The following is a 17,285-nucleotide window of genomic DNA, read 5'->3' on the forward strand; positions in this document are numbered from 1 at the left end:
GGTCGCCAAGCTGAACACTGCAAATGGACAGCACTGACAGATCTAAATAAGTGGGCTCCCTCTATCAGCCTATATGATAAACCATTTAACTAATAACTAGGCCTGTCTCTCACTTACATGCAAACAAATGCAGTTCACGCACATGCAGTCATAAAAGTTGTCCCTTCTCTCTCACAAACACACACGTCCAACAGGAGAGCACCTATCATTAAGCCAGCCCTCTTTTTACCCTTTAATTCCTCAGATAAACAGACTTTTCTCTGATCCTGTCAGTCCGCGTTATCTGCAACGCCGGTCAGCCGGTCTGCTACTGTGGAGCAAATTAGGCCCTTAAATGTCAAAATTGCTACACTTTATTAAGTTAATTAGGGGCTGAATGTACGAGGAGGCAGGGAGGAAAAACACAGACGGGCAGAATGACAAACACTGAGAAGCAGTGACAGACACACTGGCAAGAATACGACACAACGCACAGGAGGTAAGTTTAAACCAGTTCAGACATATGGTATGCACGCAGGTAGCTGCGTATACGGTGCGCATGAATTCAGTCATTATATGCTGTATTTGTGAAATAAAGCAGATTGTCAAAAACATCAGCAGAGACCAGTTATGAAGCATTATAAGTGCGTGAGCCTGTGCACTGTAAGTGAGATGTAATGTGCAACGTTTTGGCTTACATCTACAGACCAGTATAATCAATGCATGTGCGGTATGTCAGCTGAGTTACAACTGAAGAATACATTTTACATGTAAGAACATTTAAGCCGCAATCTCCAGTGTTTAAACAGCTGGAGCACAGTTGTTTCAATTAGCAGATCAAATGATTAATTGATGCATTTAAACGTTTTTAAAAAAAAGTGGCACAGCACCTCTGAGAGACATTGTGAAGCGTGGTATTTTGTTAACACCGGCTTTACATTCCTTAATGTTTAGTGTCCAGCAGTTGCAAAAACAATCAATCCATTTTTTTTTCTTTAGTCTTATTGACCTCATTCAACTCCAGACATGTGTGTTATGGTAACCCTTCAGTGGATTTTAACAGTTGATTAAAGTGACAGAATGACTTCCATATTTTGCGATGTTACGCATGCATTCAATGGGCCTCATTCATTTTGTGCACACAGTATGATTTCTGAAACACGCACTGTTCCCACTATACATGCACAAGTAAATCAGAGTCAGTTATAAACTAATAATCATGTGCTTGCTATCTTCAGTCTTAAATGCTACCATGCTATCCCCTTGGACACAGATGTTACAACTTAGACTAAAATTCAATTAAGTTTTATTTACATAGCGCCAAATCACAACAACAGTCACCTCACGGCATTTTATATTATAAAGTAAAGACCCTACAGTAATACAGAGAAAACCCTAACAATGAGACAAGCACTTGGAGAAAGTGGGAAGGAAAAACTCCCTTTTAACAGGAAGAAACCTTCAGCAGAACCAGGCTCAGGGAGGGGCATCCTACTGCTGATGAGGACAAAAGACAACCAGATATTAATAATAACTAATGATTAAATGCATGTATAAACACATGGTGAGTGATAAAAGAAATGAAGGAAGTATCCTCACCATCGTGACTCCAAATGTATCTCCCCTTCTTCGCTGCATTCAAAGCCACAAATGAAGATTTCAGCCTTCTTCTCTCTAAACCTGTTCGGCGCCCTTAAAATCTGCATTTTCCAAACCTTTCCACCGTCTCGACACTTGAAAGCGAACTGCTGATCAATGTTTTGCGGACTGTACTAATCGATTAGGAGTGAACAGAGGGAGACGGGTCTAATGGCTGTTCCTGACTTGAACAGGCCTCCCCCATATGAGAGCAATTGTTCATTACAGGGCTATTTCATGGTGTTCGTCACTTTGCAAGCTTCTGTCTTTCATTCAGCAGTGCGTTGGATGGAGGAATGGCCTCGGGATATATTGTCTGCTCAGAGCTTGAATGTTGTCATGCTAGTTCCCAGTGATTCGCCTGGTGCGATTCAGGACTTTGAAAAATGGGAAAATGTGTTTCGCAGACTTGGGAGAAAAAAGGGGGCTGAATGTGATATCGGTGTTACTCGGTGCAGAATGTTAAGAAGAGTCTGTGGGAGAATGGAGTCGTGTTTCAGTTCAGTCAGAATCAGAAAGTAATGTTTTAGCACTTATGGTGGCTTTAATGTTTTATTGCAATCATCCCAACATGCAGGACACTTTTTAACATTCCTCTGCGCTCGCTCGGAACAATATGCAGCTCATATGGCTCAGACCGAGTTTTATATTGTGCACATGCAGCGCAGTATTCGCTTTGTTATGAAATACGCATGTTCACAGCAGTGTTACTTCACGCAGGCCAAAAGCAATAAGTCACGGACAGGTTCCTGACTGTTGCTCTGAGTTGAATTATTTACCCTACATTTCAACAATATGTAAAGTATCCAAAGCATCTCAATCGAAATCTGCCTGCAACACAGCTCAGTGATTCCCTCCATACTAAACAGAGACCTCTGGGCATGACAGCAGCCATACATTATTTCTACCACACACATTCAGGGCTCATACATCTACAGAGCACACACACATTGCACATAGCTCCACATATAACCTCTGATGCATTATTTCTCTAGCCTTCAGTGCGAGAGTCACAGGTGAGTCCTGGTTGCTTTCATCATAGTCTGGCTGTCCAGCTGGCTGGCTGGAGTCTCATCTGTCCCTGGGTTGAAATTGCCAATAAAGAGGGCCTCATATAGATCACCCCCAACGGGTGCAGGCGACCTGTCATGCAGCCCATGATTCCTAGCTCTCAGAGAGGGGAAGAGGGACAAATAACCCTCTGAATCTCCCTATATCTATCTCCCCCACCCGACCCCCCTCTTCTACTCTTCTTTTTCAGCCACACACACACACATACATGTCCCTTCCACCCCTCTCCAGCAGGCCATAAAGTGCCACACGAAAGGGATATAGTGGACACAGTCATAGGAGAGACAAGTGCCGGCCTGAGCTTTCACTTTCCCGCTCCAGAGGCAGTGAATCAAACTAATGGGTTAAAGACATGAAGACGGATGAGCGGGGAGGATTAGGAGCCGGTTTCCCAAATGCGTTCTCGCACGCCTGCGATTCTTAAACATTTCAAACTTTCCAATGAAAAAGACAGAGTTTCCTTTTAACCTTTCTGAAAATGGCAAAGGGAAGAATCATTAATGTGCCCTAGTCAAGCATTTTATTTTTTTTTTTACAAAAACCGCAGAGCTCGTTCCTCCTCTGGTACTCCAGAAGATCGTGACGAATTGTGGTTGAAAAGGCGCGCTTTCTTTACATTTTAAAATGCAACAATAAAGTTGTTTTATGCACAATTATAATAAGTACAATATGGCAGGCATGTGGTCCATTGTTTTTAGTGTGGTTTCAATAAACTTCCTTAAAGTTACAGTGATTTCTTCAGTCTTATCAGTTACCTAGCATCATATCTCCCTTTTATAGTTACTTTTTCCATTCCTGATAAAAAATAAAGAAAAAAAAGTTAATGTTTACAGGCAGTTCAGATGAAACTGGACTGTGAGCAGACGTGGACTTTGGGATTTTTCAAAGACCCACAGTGCTCCCTGCTGGTGAAGGACAGAACAGCAGCCAAACTTCAGCATGTGCGCTCCTGCTGCTTTAACCTCACGTGAGCTGCATGACTTCATGACCTCCAACAACATGGGAGTCTCCCTCATCAACCTCCTGGCCACGACAAGGGCACCAGTTTTTCCTCCAAGATTTGGTCTGAATCATGGATGAGAGACACTTAAAGTAATCATGAGACAGAGGAGACAGAGAAAGATAGAGAGAGAGATGGAGAGAAACCTGCATGGCCAGTGGGCAACTTCAATAAAAAGACTATCTGACTTTTCAGAAGCTATAATAATCAAGATCCTCCCACCGAGGTTGTTTGTCTGAGGGGGACACGGTCGGCTATGGAGGAGGAAATTCAGAGCGGTAATTAATACTCCTAAGTGACTGCTGCTGGATGGAAGGCAGGGACGGGGTTTGTTGTTACTGTGAGCTGGTACTGTGACTCCCAGCATGTCCCACAGCTTTGTGGGTTGGCATGTACACAGAGGAGGAGGAAATGGAGAAAGTGCCTTTATTACTCGTTTGTTTGTCTGCAGGGCCCTTTTCTGATCTGGTCTCAAACGCCCTCCATCCACACACACACACACACACCCAGAGAGACACACCGCGCAGCTTTCCAATGCTAATCTCGTGTCACAAATGTTAAGAGAAAGACACGAAATGCCACAAAAATGTCATCACTCTACCCCTGTCACTGGTTCATCCAGCCCTTCCCCTCCACCCTTGTAAACATATTCGAACATGCACTCATTTGCATGTGCGCGTGTGTCTGTGTGTGATGGAGTGTGGGACCAGCTTGTTGTTTGTAGCCTTTGGGTGCCCGCTCTGCGTGGAGCAGCAGGGTGGTTCCTATAATCCCATCACCGTTGTCGTCATGAAGGACCAAAGGCCGCGCCTGGAGGTGCGACATTTCTGGCATCCTCTGACTCTCCTTCACTACCAGAGCCAGCAGCTCCTGAGCCAAGCGGCACACTGTGCAGAATACCGCAAGTCATACACCGACTGACAGCGACTTACTGTATAGAGGGTCTGGCTTGGAAGTGAATAAAAGAATGTATGTCTTTGAGACGATATTTAGGTTTTAAAGCCGAATATTTTCAAACCCCTTTTAATCGGTTTATTCAGTTATTTTTATTACCCGCCTGATCTGAACACATATGTGGTATTAAAAACACACAGATTCTTTGAGGTTTCTTCTTCTAATAGGAGAAAACAAGAAATTTAAAAACATTTACAAAACCTTTTTAGGTATTCAATTATATTAGCTTTACTATAAATAATAATAATGATGAAAAAAAGATCATTTTCCTCTTTGGAAGAGAGGATCTTGATTTTAAAGAAAACAAAACAATTCTAACTATTTTTCACAAAATTCTGCCACTTTTATTTTTTCCCTTTGGACAAGAAAAAAAAAAATCATAAATAAAACCTGACAGGAGCCGTGGATACAGGCAGCATGCTGACTCCCATGCATCTGTCTGTCTTCATCTCACAGCTCCTCAACCTTCTCCCAAACTGTCACCCAGCCGCCTGGCGCCTGTCCCCATGTTCACTCTACGGTGGGGATCCGACCTAGCACCAATATGCAATTTCACCAATCTGTGCTGACAGCATTCACGTCCACTATTCGCAACCAATTCCCCGCCCCACACCCCCACCTTCTTCTTCTTCTTCTTCCGCAAGCATCTGTGTGGTTAAAATACAGTCAAAGAGCTTTCACAGGTCATGAAAGGTAACAGAGGAGACAGGCGGGGGCCTGTAGGCCCCGCATCCAGCTAGACAAATCAGCATAACAGCATATTGTAAACTAAAGACTACGCAGATGGGGGGCGGGATACATGTACTAGGACTGAGGCTGCGTTTATGGCTATGCCAGGCTCAAGAAGCCCCACGGCACTATCTCTGACCACCCCCCCACCCCTCCACTGTAGGTTTCCTTACTAATGTGACCCCAGATTGTGTATCACAATCGGCAGGAGAAAACTCCCACAGGCTACAGTTAGTCCTAAGCACTAGGGATCGCTGTCCTCAGCCCGCCTGAGTACAGACAGAATGTGGCAGCTTCGAGGCATTTAGTTAAAGGAGATGCACTTTAATGCTGCAGGCATGCATTTATGGAAGCCCTACTAGGGTGAAAGCGCATGACGTGCTGGAGCCTATAAACAAACAGGAAAAAAAAAAACCACACAAAAAAACCCAAAACAAAACTGAAAGGTTAGAGAATTAGGCTTACCTCGTTTCACGGCATCTAATCATTTGTGATAGTCTGCGTACTCATTCTTATAATTAATTTGTTTTCTGGGACAGCTTTTTCTCAGCAAATTGGGTTTAAAAATATCATCTGTTCTTCTATATTAAGCGTACGCAGCGAAAAGGAACATTGTGGATGCGCTGGATGTGCGAGGCAATAAACATCAGTGAAAGTAGTTCACGTGAAGCACGGCTGCTGCTGCATGAGAATCAAAAAGGCCGTTGATATTAAAATACTGAAATTGGTATGTTAGACTACGGTGTGAACTTCTCTCAATACGAGCTTGACATCCACTCCTGATCTCTCTATGAATTTGATTCCTTTATGTGCTTTTACTTAAAAGAAAGTTTAGCTCCATGAATTTGGGCGCTGCGTTCACTGTCTCCTTTGATTAAGAAGTTGATTCTTTCGCCCTGTCCTCCCTGTGGCTCTCTTTTATTATTGCACAGAAAACCACTGGTCGACTGTATGCCCACTTTGACGTGTCATTTATTGATGATTTTTATATTTTTTCTTGCCTGCATATCTTTTAATTACTGCATTCAATTAATAGGAAGTAAAGCAAACGGATACTCAGTCACTGCCACTAAATGTAGTCCCAGACAAAAGCGGACAGCACTGGCTTCAGTTCAAAGTGGCAGTCTTTACTGCAGTATCATTAAAGTGGATCAAATCCAGAGGAACAAAAAAAGATGATTTTGATTTGTATTGCTAGTCGCTGATGCAACCTTACGTCTTGTCATGGAGGTGAGTTGTTGCACCGAGGATGTGCTCGAAAAGAAAAGTTTGCAGTGTGGCACCTCAGCACAGCTGTCACTCTCACTAAACACACGAGTATGTACTCAGACACACACACACACACACAAACCTGCACAGTACATAGTTAGTAAGCCTAGTTTTGACTGACATGTGACATTTCATTATGGGTAAATCATATACGCGCAGTATATATCCAAAAAGACACGCCACACACGATGTCACATCCAGGACACACTGCAGAGGCAGACGGACAGGACAGGAAAACTTTGCTGCAGGACTTCAGACTGGAACTCCAGACCTCCCTCTGTCATTCTGATTCTATTTGACCACAAAGCCTCACAAGAAAAGCTTTAGTGATAAGATGCACGCAACTAAGAATGGACAGAAGGATCATTTTTGATTAGTCCAGCCTACATTGATGGGAGCTGGGAGAGTACACCAGGGGAATGCTGGGATACACAAATATTGTGCTTTTATTGAACTCAAATTACACCGAACAGCCACACACTCATCTCTTTACAAAGAAATCCGCTTATAAATATTCAAAATCTATTAGTAAGGTACCAGCTTTCTGGCTTCAGCATGTACTCGGTTCATAGTCTGAGTGGTTATTGATCATCAGACTAATAGTTTGGATTAGCTGTTTTTAATCTGTATTATCAAAAGACTGGCTCAGAAAGCAATAAGTCTTAGACTCGATATCAGTTATCCAAATATTCAGATACACCAAAACATTTTTCACTTAGCACAGACTTATGAGTCATTCAAACATAAAAAAAAGACACCTAACCCTAAAGATGAACCAGTGTTGTGTCTACACATAACAGACAACCTATCAAATAACCAATTTTACATTGTATCTTCATTGGCAGCAGCCTGTCACAAAAACACATTGTTTGTTTCAGTTTCTTTAGTTGAATCTATGAAAACTACCAAAGATAACACAGTTTGACAGACATAAAACTACTTTATCAGCAATAAGGTGATAAAAAAGGTGAAAGAGCTGTTAGCTGAAAACGTCTTTCTCAACATGGTGTGCACTGTGTCCTTAAATAGTTTGGGGAAACTGGATAAAAGAAAAACGGTCAGGCCTTAAAACTCTCTACAGCAGATAAACAGTATCTGACAGTCATGTCCTTAAGAAACAGGGAAAAATCCACACATAGGGTCTGAGCATCTGGACCATCAGCTGATACATCTACTGTTCACTGAAACCTCATCAGAAGCGGGCCTTCTGGAGGAGGCCAGGACTGAGGGACAGCAGTGAGTGTCTGCAGCCATCTGTAAAACATGGTGGAGGCCATGTCATGGTCAGTGTTGGGGTAAGTAATGTATTACACGTCACTCATTACTTTTCTTAAAAGTAATGCAGTATGTTACTTAAATAAAGGAAGAAAAAACGTTTCTTTCTAACTGCACTGCACACAGATAACTGAAGAACCCTTTGTAAGGAAAGTAACAACATAATTGTTGTTTCATCCCATCCCATGAACGCTTGGACTAGAATCTGGGGAGCTCAGAGGCCAGGCCAGTGCCAGGTTCACTGAGCTGATTTTTAGCAATTTTTGCAGTCTGGAAGATGCACTCTCCTCCACCCATGGCAGCAACATTTATTTGGGTGTAAACGTGTGAAAGTCATAAAAACAAAATACCTGAACCCAGTGAATTTCATGCGACACCTTGCATTGTAACCTGCATCCACAGGTTGATCTAAAAAACATCTGCAATAAATCTATGATCAAATTAATATATATGTAAGAATGAGTTTCATTGTTTCCTGAAATAAAAAATTATGTAATCTATTTGGAGATTATTATTATTATTATTATTATTATTATTATTGTCATTGTTATTATCATTATAGTTCCTTACAAAGTAATTTTATAGCAATTTTATATAATGGCCCTTACTAAATAAAACATAAAGGTATCTGTATTTTAATTTATTTTATTTTTTCACAGACTGGTTTCATCGGTTAAGTTGGGCGAAGCTCTGATGCAATACAATGAAAGGATTCGTATGCCAAGTTTTCTTTGGTTAAATCTTCAGTCAGTCAAGCGTGAGTGGGCGGGAATTGCGACTTTAAGCCAATCACATCATTCGCACACTACCCTGCCCGTCCGACAGTCACAAACATGGCGTTGCGGGAGCTATCTTCGCTGGAGAAATACCTTGGACAAAAAAAGGCGAATAAGTACAGTACGCAGGGGGATAAAAAGGTGATATAACGGTTCATTACTGTGTCATTTACTGTAGGTGATACAATTGCCATTTTAATTGAAAGGAGCCCTCCAAGCTGTTGTAACCGGGACACCTAGCTATAGCAGGGGAGTGCTAACACGTCATGCATGTGTGTTGGAAATAAAGCTGTGCTTATAGTGTGTCTATGTCGGGCTGTTCGTCTGTTGTCAGCTAAGTTTCTCCATTACCCCAGCATTTCCACGCAGAGAGATGTGTTTGCCAGCGGTCTTGTTGGGAAAAGTCAGCATAGTGGATAGCATAAAGCTATAATAGACGTAGCCCCATGCTTTGTCTATGGCCGTCCATTGAAACTAAGCGAGGGGAGGAGTTAGCTGTCAGTACCATGGGATGGACAGAGCAAGTGAACTCTAGTAGTGTATATATTGAACTATATTTAAAATAATATAAATTTAATTTGTAGTACTAATAATAGTAAATTACTGTTATTTATTTTATGCAATTTATTTTCATTCAGGGGAAAATAAACATATTTGGGAAACGGAAAATTGCGAAAAATGATAGCTATTGATAATAATGTCTTATAAAGTATGAACAAATTAGAGTTTCCAAAATGAAGCCCTTAAAAGTGTCATTTTATATTATTGGAGTTATCATCGAATCATCATCACTCATTCATACACATTTTGCGTCCTCCTAAAAACCTTAAACCGTTTCTGTTGTATTTTTAAAAAGTCTTTTTTTTTCAACATTAATTACTTTATCTTTTTATTCATATTTATGACCGGACGTATGTTTGTTTTTAAATGCAGCTACTGGATATTTGAATTTATCTATCTATATGTCCAAAACAACAGTAAATAATGTTTTTGTAGAAGTGGGGGTAGCAATCTGCTCCCTGTGCAGATGACTGCATTGGCTTAACCGCAAATGTGTGTGTCTATATATGTATATAATGTGTATATATACATATAAAACCTTTCAAAATGTGGCTGAGTTTCTTCATGTTGAACTTCATCCCAGAGAGAATGGATGACCAGATTTTTTTTAAAAGGATGCTGTAGTGAAAGGTTAATAAGGAAAAGTTGTGAAAGTATATTTTCCCACCCATATTAAACTCTTTCTTCTGGATATCAACCTAACTGTCCATCGTAATTTCACTAATCAGTATTTTCCAAATTACACATTGATAATCGGCGTGCATATGAGATCCAGACAGTCTAATAAAATAAATGCATTTATTAGGGACGTTTTGCCATCACTGGAAATGAAGCGTGTTATTTAGAAAGACAGTGCTGGCTTCTGATGCATCGAAATGATTGTTTGTAACTACCCCTCACTGTCACTCCTCGCCCTCCAGGTACCTGTGCTACAGAATAATAATGGTCCTCCGCTGGTGGGGTTGGTGACCATCGCCTGTCACCTGGCGAAAGAGGCCAAGCGCCCAGAGCTGCTGGGTGACACCGCAGAGAGCAGAGCGGTGGTGCAGCAGTGGCTCGAGTACAGAGTGACCAAACTCGACAGTTGCACAAAGGAAGACATCAAGACTGTCCTAAAGGTAAAAGAGCTGATTTTCAAGGAAATCTTTGAAATCCTTTCCTTTTCATTGAAACAGCATTTCTAGACTTAAATGCATACGTACTTAAAATGATCCCAGACTTTAATCCTGATGTTTCCAAGCATGCTTAGAAGTCTTATTTTTTTCTTTGTGCTAAAATCAGTGTTAAAATTGTTCTCTTTCTTTGAGAGTTTCTTTGTCAGTTTCTTCCACATTGACCTCCTGTGACCACCAGTTAGGTCAATGTGTGTGTCTGTTTGCCTTATTAAGGCGCGAGCGACAGGAATACGGGCTGATGTATGGCCCTTCAGTGACATGGCCCAACGCGACAGAGCAAAATACTTTAATGTGCCTGACGCCAGTCAGCGTGAAACGGATCGTCAGCCGCTGGTCGGCTGGATGCCGCGCGCCTCTTGGCACCGTCCTGTCAGCGTGAAGTGTCTGTGCATTTGTGTGTGTGTATGTGCGCACTTCTCAGCGTGACACGCTGTTGTGGCATGGCTGAGAAGTCATGCTGTGCGGCAGCATGTTATCTGGACAGGCCTCTTAAATATTTTAATGGTGCCACTTACAGACGGAAGTCGCCCTGAGCAGCTCAGCACTGGTGCCCGGTGGCCCCCTGTCCTGTCCTGCTGCTTGAGCCGCGTCCTTAACGCTCTCCTTTTAAGCACACCAGTCATCTCCCATTAAATTATGCTCAGATAAAAGTGTCATCTGGAGGAGTTTTTAAACTTTCTCACCCCAGGATGCAAATAAGACATTTTTGCTTCGCAAGCTGAGACTTGTTTCCGAAGTAAACATCTTGTCACTCATGTAATATGTTGATAAACAAGCCAGTTTGGGTTGGCCCTGAACCCAGAGACAAGCTGAGTGTTGGTGAAAGTCTGTCACTCCACTTTAAACAAATCAGGCCAGTATTGAAAACTTCCTGCTGCCACTCAATTTGACTATTATCTTTTGTTTCAGCATGCAAATGCTGTAGTATACAAATGATTGCATCTGCTAAGTACTTTGTCTTCAGTGAGTGGAGAGCACGATCATTCAGCTTTTGACAAAACTGTAAACTCTCAGTGTAAACAAAGAAATAATTTTCACTTATTCTGTTTTTTTGACTCCTGTGTAATGTTTTCAGGTGTTACAATTGAAAGTAAAAAGCCTCTCACACAGTGTCAGCCAGGACAGGCTTCAACCTCCCTCTATATCCAAGGCTGAATAGGCAGATAAGAAAATGGATGGATGGAGTACTGAGCAGTGTACTGATGGCTATGGTTGCCTGAAGGCCAAATGAAAGTTGTATAAACTCGAGAGATCACTGTGTCTGAGTCCAAGAATGGCAACAACAATAAAAAATCGTCTCTGGAGCATCAAGTTTGTACAGAAATAATAAAGAAAAGGTGTGATTCATTAGTGCACCTGTATCTCCTTTTCTTAGTTATTCATTAGCTCGAGTTGACTGTTCTGTAGGATTTGAATGCAGCAACAGCACTGATGCACAGTTAGGTGGGGGCAGGTAGCAAAGAACCCAGGTTTGAGCTCCATGTGCTGGGTGCTGGGCAGCAGGAGAGCTGCCTCTCCTCTGATGCTCGACTAGGCTTCAGCCTGATGGCTGTAGGCTAAAGAAAAGCAAGGATCTGACTGTGGAAGGGGAGGAAGTCTGCAGTCTTCATGCCTTGTTTGGCATCACCCACACTTCCTGCACAATAACTCCATTTGCCCCCAAGATGCTCTGTGTGTGTTTGGAGTTTTCCCTCGCCTTCGCACAATGTACAAGTGCTAAAGATGGTCCCTTCCCCAGGGACCAGCACTTCCATGCACGACTTTGCTTGCACAGACACAGACTGAGGAGTGCACGACGTGCTGCCCAAGTTTAAGACGGCTTCATTAGATTTGCAAGCGAGAGTTGTAGTCATTTGGTTGAGAAGTAAACAAATAGCCCGTTTTGTACGGCATCTGTGCTAAGTCGCCAGTCATGGGGAGAGATGACATTCCCCCTCAGGTTACATATTATTCCTATCCACATAGCAGCGCACAGACACACACGCAAGCCATGAACCAGACTCGTGTACCTCACGCACCCACAGATATATAGGTTAATGAACCTGCTGATGTGCCTTTAAGTCTATAACGTCCATCAAGACAGTAACATTTCGTAGTCCCAGCATCTCTTTTTTTAGGGATGCTTCATTAGTGATTCATATAATGTGTCCATCTGTCACATTAAGACATTTGTGTTTGCATTGAAATACTTACCATAATGCATAAATTATCATAAGAAATGACCTGATTTGCATAGCGTGTTTTATGCTTTTGAAATTTCCTCTTTCAGGACCTCAATCTCTACCTGCAAGACAAGGTCTATCTGGCTGGGAACCAGTTCACCTTAGCTGATGTTTTTATGTACTATGGAATCCATCCAGTCATAGTAAGTTACCTGTTTGAAGCTCCCTTACGTGCCGACTTCACTCGTAAGCCTCAATGTTTCTACACATTTATCAACTTAATGTATTCTGGGGTGTTCACATAACTTTGAATCTTTAAAATGTGCTTCGAGCAAACACTTTGTAACAACCAAACCTTTTAGAAACTTGTCTTTAGGTTTTTCAAAGTTATTTGTCTAATTACATTCTTACAATCATTTACCAAGGATTCGTCTATCCACCCCATCTTTCATGCTTTTCTCTCCTTATCAGCACTCACTTCGGTCAAACCTCAACTTTAATGAGCAATTTGTCATCTCGCATAACGTACAATTAGACCAGTCACATGGCCAAAGGGCACCGAGGACAAGCTGGCAATAAACACACGGATTATAAACAGATTCTCACTTCTCCTCAGTCAGATAAAGCGATGTGGCATAAAGTGATGTCTTTACCCTCAGACCAGGGACAAGTAAGTTTGCTACGCCTTACAGGATAAAAAAAACAAGCGAGTTCAGAAATGGGAAAGGCAGAATGAGACAGAGGCGGGGGGAGATCACATGTTCAGAGATGTCAGTTTTTGTGGCAAAGATGGAAGGCCCCCACCTCCTCCCACTCCACGCCACCAGGCAGAGGGGCGTCACTTTGGTTTGCAGTCAGTGTGGTTTTTAACCTCGGGGACAGAAGGTCAGCTAGTGCGACCCTTAACCACAGCCTGTGCTGATGTTCAATTCATGGGAAACTACTTTACACAAACATTAAACCTGACTGATGCTGGAATGGTTGTAGGCTGGATCGTTGTCCGTTTTGGGGAATTTCCATATTCCGCTTAATTATGTGATTAAAAAAAACACGCTTAATAATGTTTTTCAAGGCCATTTTAGTGCTTCAAACATTTCCAGTTGTCCACCTGCGTTGTGCTGCAACTAAAAGAAAACCAGTTCAGCAGATTTCCATCATGTGAAATCTGCTGAACTTTGTAATTCATTTATTTCAGGTTTTGATATCTGTTCAGTTGTGACAACAGAGACAAATACATGTTTTATATCACATATGAGTGCCATATTAATAAGAGCGCATCATCAAAAGTGCATAAAAAAGGCAGTCGTCACAAAGCTGTTCTTTAAGTGTAATTATTTTTAGATAAGAACATTTAAACCAACCTAAACCATCAACACTTCTCGCATGTGATCTCATGAATGTAAGCATTGCTTACATGTAGCCTCTCTTTAGCGTTGTGTTTTCCTCATAAGAGTTTCACTAAAACTGGATTCCTTTTTTCCTTCTTCATTTAATGGGATTTCTAAATAGTATAGAAGAAAGTATCCAGGTTTTCACCAAAATGAGAGTAAATTCTACTGATTGTATTCATCCTTATTTAACCAGGAAGTCAAACTCGTGTTTAGGAATCTATTTTGCGAGTGTATTTGAGACCCAGATAGGCAGCATTAACATGTTTTTAATAACAGGATAAAACTGAGGGAAGAGGGAAACGCACTGCTTTATACTTGTAATGGTTCATATTTGATTGTTTTTGTAGGAAACTCATGACTGTTAAGCCATCTTTGACAGCAAAAACATCTTTGTGTTTTACTGCCGACCTTAACTGTGTTATATAGATTTTCTGATGTCAGTTTAACTCGCCTTCAAGATGTGGTTAAACGCTTTACCTCCAATGATCTTCTCTTTCCCAGGTTGACTTGGCCATCCAGGACAGGGAGCAGTATGTGAATGTTACCCGCTGGTTCGACCACATCCAGCGCTACCCTGGTGTCCGGCACCACCTCCCTCCAGTAGCTGTGCTCAGGAACAGAATTTACACCAGCAGACACCACTGAGACCTGACCACCACCCTCCGCCTATCCAGTCTCACTCATCACTATCCTGCCGCAGATCTGGAACAACTCGTGTGCTTACCAAGACTGCGTCACATCACAATCTGCGTTTCAGATTCTTATTCTCGCCTAGATGTTTTTGTTTTAGTCGCAAACCTGTACTCTTATCTTTGGTTATGTAGGTGGATAGGCAAAGAACACAAACTAAAAAGTTTTTCTATGTTAGGTACTATAAAGGGAATAACTGCTACTACAAATGTAATTCAATTCAATCATTCTTTCACACAAGGTCACTGTTTTTAATAAATATATTGCCTGATAGAGTAGGCTTTTTGTTTTAATGAAGCGTTAGGAAGGAAGGAAGTGAAGGAAAGAAGGGTGTCTGTCACTGTAACCCTTTGGTGACTCAGTAATGCTAACACTATGAGAAGTCTGGCACCTTAATGCTTACTCAGTGATGATGGGAGCGACGATTTGAGGCCGTTTGTTTTGTTTTTGACTTTGGAAAGTCTTGTGTGGCTTTGTGGGTTGCAGTAAAATGCTGCTAGCTTGGCTGAAAGGTGTTTCTATTTATGAATGATTATTTGTTTAATCTGAGCCTTGAACTCAAACATGTGATAAGTATTACAGTTTCAAAGAAGGTTTAAGATGTTACTTAACTGGAAGCACGTTATGTCCTTGGGGAAACGCTGCTTCCTCCGTGCAGCCTCACAGTCTGTACTATTTCTATGATGTTCCAGGTTCTATATTGTGACCCCACAGACTTGTGGGTATTGCCATCGTCTCCTTGTATCTGATGCTATTTTGTTAGGATTTAGTTTTTCCGTGTGCATTTAGTGGACGGTTTAGTTTCTGTGTGTGTGCTTGTGTGCGTGTTTTTGTTCTTTTCCTGATTACATCCCCGCTCCGTGTTCCACTTCCTCACCACCAGCTGTGTGGGCAGCAGTGAGCAGTTGAGCGTCAGCCCCAGAGTCAGAGATCAGAGTGAGGCTCCAATCAGTCCCACTACCACCACTGTTGATGCTGCAGGCCAGAGAGAGGGCAGCGGGCTCACCAGCTGCCACACAGATCCAGCCAGCCAAGGCCAGAACCCAGGCCCCTGGGCGACAGTCAGCCACTGTGTGTCATTTCAACCCTCACGCTCCCATGGGGCTACTGAAGAGAGAAGGACGAAGGGAGGCAGAGAGTGAGCGAGGGAGGAAAGGAGAGAGGGCCACGCAGAGAAGAAGAGCACCCAGAGGCAGAGGGATCTTTTTGTGACATGTGAACAATAATCAGTGCCTCCGAAAGCCTCACTGCTGCTGACTGGCTGTTTGCTATTAGCACCATTAACAGGCCAAATCATGGCAGTGTTGGTCTAACCTGTGTATTAGCATCATGAAGCTACGATAAAAGCAGAATGAGGTAGGGTTAGAGGAGTAACTCCATAAAATCATCCTTTACTTAAACCTTACAGCTCTTACATGGTGGGACTGACAGCTTTATGTAATACTCTTAATATCTTTATCATTCTGTTTTTAGATGTTGACATTTCAGCCATGTTTTTTTGTTGTTTTAAATCCCTTCCCGCCAGCATGTCTTGCATATCGTCCGTTGCTTAAACCTCAGCGGTTTGTTATCCGGTGTAATCACGACGCTCATCCTGTGCCAATAAATCAAAGGGATCCGCAGCTCATGACCCCTGATTTCTTACAGAGTGTGCATATTCTTCATGAATTTGTTTTGCACAGCCAGAATACAGAGCTATTGTTCAGCAGGGTTCTGTAAGACTGCACGCTGTGTGTTTGTGGCAAGTGTTATAAAAGTAGATGTGAAGGATATAAACAGCTTGCAGTCATCTGAGTGAGCCTTGTGACTAGCTGGAGCATTTTTATGGTGTTCTCTACCATTAAAGAAGCCCTTGTCCTCCCGGTTATGTTAACATTAGATCGGAATGCAGTTTTGAACGCGTAGCATCTGACAGGCCTGCTAACTTCTGAGGTGTTAAAAAAAAGTTATGCCCTCTTAAGTTGCAGCTGTGCAAATCTAAAATTATGTGTGTGATGTTTCCATAGTTACAAACGTTGCAACAGTAAAATAGTTTTATTATAAAAATAAAAACCTTTCAGTCACAGAGTTCGCATTTGAAATTGTTATTTATTTAAATGCAGAAATCAGGGAGAGATGAGTGAACGCCCCTGTGGAGCTGACAGGTGCAAGAACCCAAATCTTAAGAGAAGCAGTTTAGTTTGAAACAGAAACTGGCAGCTGGCAAACAACCCTCTGCAGTTAATAAGGTGAATAAACAGCTTTGTTTACATAGTAATATATGAATCAAATTGACCCAAAAAAAGGCAGAAAATAAACCAATAAAAGTGACAAGCAAATGTTTCTGCACACGAAAGAGATGATCAAACATCACAGCTGAAAATTAAAATAACTCACGTAATGATATAAAACGTGTTTTCATCTTATGTGTTAATGCTGTGAGGTTGATATCCAGGTGGTTCAGGGAAGTCAAACTCATTTCGCATTGTGAATCACATACAACCCAGTTTGATCTTAAGTGGGTCAGAGCAGTGAGACTTTCCTTCCTGTCGTTCTAAAGTAGTTGAACTACGTTTAATCCCTGAGATTTTTCGACACCAACAATAGTACGTCTCAGTTTTTCTACATGATACAGA

General features: G+C 41.9%; 1 protein-coding gene across 1 annotated transcript; it reads left to right on the forward strand.

Moving 5' to 3' along the window:
* Positions 1-8,728: 8,728 nt before the first annotated feature.
* eef1e1 (eukaryotic translation elongation factor 1 epsilon 1) lies at positions 8,729-16,292 on the forward strand. The gene is made up of 4 exons (XM_063484328.1): positions 8,729-8,832; positions 10,173-10,370; positions 12,697-12,792; positions 14,482-16,292. The coding sequence occupies exons 1-4, from the start codon at positions 8,749-8,751 to the stop codon at positions 14,623-14,625; spliced, it is 522 nt and encodes a 173-aa protein (XP_063340398.1). The 5' UTR covers positions 8,729-8,748; the 3' UTR covers positions 14,626-16,292.
* Positions 16,293-17,285: the final 993 nt, after the last annotated feature.

Source organism: Pelmatolapia mariae, linkage group LG9 (assembly GCF_036321145.2).
Source record: "Pelmatolapia mariae isolate MD_Pm_ZW linkage group LG9, Pm_UMD_F_2, whole genome shotgun sequence".
Lineage (NCBI taxonomy): Eukaryota > Metazoa > Chordata > Actinopteri > Cichliformes > Cichlidae > Pelmatolapia > Pelmatolapia mariae.